Source organism: Stenella coeruleoalba (genome assembly GCF_951394435.1).
Source record: "Stenella coeruleoalba genome assembly, chromosome: 16".
Classification (NCBI taxonomy): Eukaryota; Metazoa; Chordata; class Mammalia; order Artiodactyla; family Delphinidae; genus Stenella; species Stenella coeruleoalba.
The window spans coordinates 30763148-30769147 of record NC_137162.1 but is presented as its reverse complement, the minus strand read 5'-3'; the positions used below and the strand labels follow the sequence as shown (position 1 = coordinate 30769147).

The 6000-nt window shown below is 46.5% G+C and overlaps 1 protein-coding gene across 10 annotated transcripts in view; it reads left to right on the top strand.

Annotated features, from left to right (window-relative positions):
- Window positions 1-279: 279 nt before the first annotated feature.
- The window catches only part of LCOR (ligand dependent nuclear receptor corepressor), a 137226-nt gene continuing 131505 nt past the window's right edge, over window positions 280-6000 (top strand). Inside the window, exons 1-3 of one of the 10 annotated variants that reach the window (XM_079899245.1) lie at window positions 321-449; window positions 1465-1538; window positions 1832-1896. In XM_079899245.1, coding sequence (XP_079755371.1) covers window positions 1851-1896 — 46 coding nt within the window. In that variant the 5' untranslated portion in view covers window positions 321-449; window positions 1465-1538; window positions 1832-1850. The other 9 variants (XM_079899246.1, XM_079899239.1, XM_079899241.1 and 6 more) reach the window with 9 other exon arrangements.

The window sequence follows — 6000 nt, the reverse complement described above, 5'->3', positions numbered from 1 at the left end:
CCCCGGGAAGGGAAAGGAAGGGACAGCCGTGACAACCCCTAAGGGCTGTCAGCACGGGGCCGGCGGGGCCCAGCTCCGGCCGCTGGAAGGCGCCTTCTGGAAGGCCAGAAGCGGCAGCGGCCGCGGAGACCGCAAGCCGGGAGATCGCGCACCGCTGGGTGCGGGGCGGGCGCGCGCCCAAGCCGCCCCCCGGGCCACGCCGGGGCCAACGCGAGGTGAGGCCGGCCCTGCCCCCGCGCCGCCCCCGGCGGGAGGCGCGACGCCCAGGCCGCGGGTGCGTGCGCGGCCCCGGGCGACGCGGCTGGGCGTGCGCGGGGCCGCGGCGGAGGCAGGGCCGGGCGGGCGGCAGAAGATGGCGAGGGTGTGTAGGCGGCAGCAATGCTCCGTTGAGAGACGCGGCTTTCGGCAAGAACTGGACTCTTGGCGCCACAAGCTCATTCACTGTGTAGGTGAGACCCTCCCCCGGCTGCCTCCGGCTCTCGGGCCACCCCGCCGCCGGCCGCCCGGAACGAGGGAGGGAGCCGGGAGAGAGCAATTGCTGCTCCGGCCCGCCCGCCCTCTTAGGTTTGGGCGTCCCCCTCCCCCACCCCCCGGAGTGCGGGCGCGCGCGACCTCCGGGCGGGCTCCCCGTGCTCGGGCCTGAGCGCGCGCGCCGGCCCCTCCCCTCCGCGCGCCCTCGTCGGGGCGGGCTCTCGGGCGGGAGCGCGTGCCCCTCTTCTCCTCCTTCCTTCCCATCTTCCCTCCCTCCCTCCAGGCCCGGCGCCGCAGCTGGTTTATTGTGGAGGCTTGCCGTGCGCCGCTGCCACTGGACCGGCGGCGGCGGCGCCGCCGGTGCCGCAGAGCCCAGCGCGAGAGCTGGGGGACGTGCGTGGCCGCGGCTCGACCCCCTGGCTCCTCTCTGGCCGGCGCCTTCCGCGTCGCACGCCGCCCCTCCCCCACGTGCCGCGGCGGCGCGCGCTCCTGCGTGCACGGGCGGCGGGCGGGCGCCCAGCGCTCGGGCGTGTGCGAGGCGTGAGGTGGAGATGGGGGCGGAGGGAGCCGGAGCTGTCACAGGCCCCGGGTCCGCCTGACCGAGCCAAGTGGGGTGTCATGGCCGCGGGGGGCAGCGGCTGCACTTCCTCTGCGGGCGGCGGCGGCGGCAGCGGCCGGGGAGTTAATCCTCGACGCTCGGGTCGGTGTGTGTGTATTTGTGTTCGGTGTGTGCGCGGCGGGAGGAAGGGGGGTGGGACCGGGTCCGACCGGGAAGCCGGAGCAGGGGTCGTTCTTGTCCTCTCCTGGGGGATTTTCCGGAGCCGCCGCCTCGCCGAGAGCCTCGTCCGCCGCCCGCCTCCCGGACCTCAGGCCGCCTCGGGTGGCTTTTTCCGTGCGGGCAGGAGGGAGTGTGGACGGGGTCGCCCCGGGAGGGGCTGGGCGGCCGAGCTGCGCCTCTCACACTGTGTGTTTTGTCTGTTTTTCTCTCCCAAGGTCCCGTTTCCCTCTGTGCGGCGGCCGGCGGGACCATAAGGGCTTAACTCATATATTTAACCCCCCTCCAAAAAGTAAGTGGCCCGTGTGGTGTCTCCGCTCCGCCCGCCGCCCCCTAGCCCCAGTCCGTCCTGTGTCTGACTCTCCTGTGCTCCAGCATTGTTATTTCCCCATCTTTGCTTCGGTGCTGCTGATGTGTGGGGAAATGTCTCTGGTCGTCCTCCGTCCCCCACGCCCAGTCCTCGGGGAGGCCCAGAATTCCAAACCGCCCCCCATCCCCCCTGTGGGGAATGATCTTGGTCTTCCCAACAGAATCTAGGAGATTCTTTCCGTTCGCTTGGGCCCCTCATCCCCTCCTTCCCGACAGGGTTTCGTTGGAAGGAATTATGCAAATCCTGCTTTCTGGTGTCCATTCAGCGGCAATTTCATGCGGTGAGAAGTTCTCTTTGTTGTGCGAGGGGGAGAACAGACACTGATTTAATAGACATATCTGTTGGGGGGAAGGGTAGAGGGGGTGTGGAGAAGCTCAGTTTGGAAGAATTACAGCACTTGGTAGCTCAGTGTCTTTGTGTTTGAGCTTTCTGGCTTGACAGGAGGGTATGCCCTTTACAATGTCCCACAAGGGATATTTTCTATAATAGATTAAAAAACAGAACTGAAACTTTAAACAAGTGAAAAATAAGGTAACCTTTAGTTAGAGAATATAAACCTTTCCATTTCTGCGGTGTTTCATTATGAAAATGTATGTGAATTTTGTTAAGGGTTTAGACCGTACTATCAAAATTAATATATGCAACAATGCTTTACAGTATCTGATATCACTTTCGTTGTCCACAGGTTAAAAGTATATTTTAAAACATATACTTGTGTAAATAATAAAAGTATGAATGCGTTTTTTGGTGTAATTTGTCTTGTGGATATATTTGAAAATTTCCCTCCTGCCAATCCCAGCCCAGCTCTGCCGTCCAGGAATCAGCCTTTTGGTTATTAGTTATCATGTCGTCCAGGAATCAGCCTTTTGGTTATTAGTTATCATTTACTCTGCTCTGTCTCTGCTTGTTTTATTCTTTGAAACCTATTTTAGGTTTGCTAAAATGTTACATCAGCTTTAGCACTTATTGAATTATGTGTTATTTGTAACTATCATATGAGACCTTATAAGGCATGTAGAGGTTTTGAGAATCATGAAATTAATGAGTTTTCAGAATTGTAAGTTAATACAAAATCCTGAAATTATTTCGAAGAATTTTTAGTTCTTGTATTTGTTTCACTTTTTTAATGATTGGTCTTTTTTTTCAGTAGGGCTTTTTAGTTTTTAAAAGATTTTGAAATTGAAAACTATAACCCTATAGATTTCTTAAATTACTGTTGCTTTAGTTTAGATGGTTGTTTATCTTATTCTGATTCTTTTTGCTTTGAATCCTTGCCTTTTGCCTCAGGCCCCCTTTTTATCAGTCATTGCTTAGTGTTAGTGGCGAGTTACTGCTGCTTGACAAGACATTTTTGTTTTTTGATTTTGGGTTTTTTTTTTTTAACTAATAAAATCTTTCTGTAAGTATCTGAATTGAATATCAAATTTTAGATTCTTTTTTTGAGGGAGAATTTTAATCTAGTAATCAGTTTTCTTTAAAAGCATTCTGTTAACTCCAAATATCCACTTTCGAGGTAGTAAAGTTCAGGAGATTATTTAGAGTCCAGAGTGCAGATCAGTATTTTAGTCTGAGCAGTAATATATAGTTGATAGTCTCCCAACTAAAATCAGTTGCGTCTCATATTTTCTCTTCTATTGTATGTAATTTTGTTCTTTAGGAAAAGAGTTCTAAGTAAGTCAAATGTAGTGTTAACTTTCTATATATAGAGCGGTGGCAATGGTTCGTATTTATGTATAATCCAAAAGGCAACTCTGTTTGTCACTAGCAAATGTAATAATTCCTCTTTTATTTTAATGGATTGGTTCTGAACAGTTAACCTTCTATTTGATTCTCTTTACTGATTATCTTAATACTTTAGGGTCATTTGGTTCCGAAGTAATACTTAATTTATAGCAGTCTTTGGATTGAAAGTGAATTCTCACTCATTTCCAAAATCTAATACTTCATTCTACTTTATTTTTTGGAGGGGGTTGAGGGTCAGGACTGTAGAGGTGGAAGTGAAGGTGTTTGTGTTTCCATTATTAGGTTTTAGTCGAATTGGAGTTAACAGGTTCAGGCAGTGATTATGATCAAGATGGATATTTGGTAACCAGGTGATTATTGAGTCCTCTGGGACTAGAATGATATTCCATTCTAGGAAGATGGAGGTTCTCTCTGTTGCCTAATATGATGTAACCTATTGCTTGGCTGCTCCTCATCTTTGCTATATTCTCGAAAAGCCCTTCACAACATAGGGGAAGTTGTGATTATTTCAGCTTAGCTGTAACTTGGTGGAAAAAGGATAGCAGGATGAGTCTCTGACTTAACAGAGAGTTATTTCAAATTGCCCTAATTCCCTCAAATATGCTTATAGCTGGAGCAGTTCTAGGAAGCATCTGAATAATGCCATTTTTTTTAGCCTTATGGGGTTACACAGGATGGCCTGGAATTCCTTCCAGAGTGAGAATTAGGTATTCAATGTCTGTGGGGACTTGCCACTTCTGAGTACTTGCCTAATCACTTAGCTACTTGTACTAGTTCTGTTTTTAGGATCGAAAGGCAGTTAGGTAAGTACATAATTACTTTATTTAAATATTTATTAAGCATCTGTCTTGTATTAGTCACTGTGGGCAAACAAAGATATTGGGGAAGCTGCCTTAACATTCAAGAACTTTTATTAGTCCTTAGAAAAAATATAGTGTATTCAGTAGAAGGCAAAATGTGCCATACGATAGTGAAAGCAAGTGCTGGGGGGTGTTTGGAAGTGAAAGAAATCACTTGAGATGATAAAGAAAGGCTTCATGAAGAAGGTGGTGGATTTTTGCTTCATTCTGATGAAAATGGAGAAGGCATTCCTGTCACGTGAAACAAATAAGCAAAAGTACAAAAGGACAAGAGTGAGTTGTCTGTTTAAACTGCAGTCCAAGATTGGTGTAGGAAATGTATAGGTGATAAGTTTGCAGAGACAGATGGTTGGATTTTCTAATGCAGGTTAAAAAGTGGAGTCTCTTTGTTAGGCACTTGGGGTTTGCAACACACCTGTCTCCTTAGCTCAGGAGAAGAATGTTTCCTTTATTTAAGGATTCCATTGTAAAATTCTTCAATAATGATGTTGGTTGTTTTTTTAAATCACCTTGGCAGAGACAATATTGTTATCCACAGTAGTGTCTCTTCTAAGTAAGCTCATTTGGAGGTTGTACCTTATTCCATTGCACAAAACTCATTTTCGAAGTTGCCTAAAATCAGTGGCATATTCATTCATTGAGTCCCCTTAGTTTTGAGAAATTTTCATCCTTTAGAGGTTGGATTTGGTATTTGGAAACAGAATAGAATATTTTCTGCCACAAATAAAGGTATATATAAAATAATGAGATTGGTTTTTTTTCCTGCCTTGCAAACTGGCTCTGAAAGCTCAGCAGAGGGGCTTGATTTGTTTTGATGTGCCTCTGAACTTCTCTCTTGATTCGTATTTCCTTTATGTCCACCTGTCTGCTGAATGGAATCTGGATATTGGGTAGATGTGAGTAAACAAAGCTGTTATTTTTTGTAGTTTCAAGTTAAAGACTTGCCATTACTACCCTCCAAATTATCTTTACTCTATTTGCAAATATTTTAAAAAATCTTTTTACTGTTAGTTATACTTGCACATTGTTTTTGGGATAATCCCAGTGTGAAATATTTGCTAATTTTATTGACTGCCTCTTGTATGTAGAAAGTATCCCAAGTCTAGTGGTCCATAAAGTATCCCAAGTCCAGTGGTCCATACCCTGAATTTTTTCTTTTTTTAATTGAGATATCATGTATATACCATAAAATTCACCCTTTTAATTCATACACAATTCAGTTGTTTTTAGTTTATTCACAAGGTTGTGCAAATATCACTAATTCTTGAACACTTTCGTATCCAAAAAAGAAACCCTATACTCATTAGAAGTCATTTTGCATTTCTCCTATGACCCCTGACCATTTCTCCTTGGTAACCCCTAATCTACCTCTATTTCTGTGGATTTGCCTGTTCTGGACAGTTCATATAAATGTAATATTATAATATGTGGCCTTTTGTGTCTGGCTTCTTAGCATGTTTTCAGAATTCATCCATGTACTGGCATATATCAGCACTTTATTGCTTTTTTTGGCTAACTAATATTGCATTGTATGGACATACTATATTTTGTACATCCATTCATCAGGTGTCAGACGTTTGAGTTGTTTCCACTTTTTGCCTATTATGGAGAAGCTGCTGTGAACTTAAGCAGCATTATTCCTGTGGACGTTTATCTTTTCTTCTTTTGGGTACATACTTCAGAGTGAACTTGCTGGGTCATATAGTAACTTTTAATGTTGAGGAACTGCCAAACTGTTTTCTAAAGCGGCTGTAGTATTTTACATTCCCACCAGCGGTGTA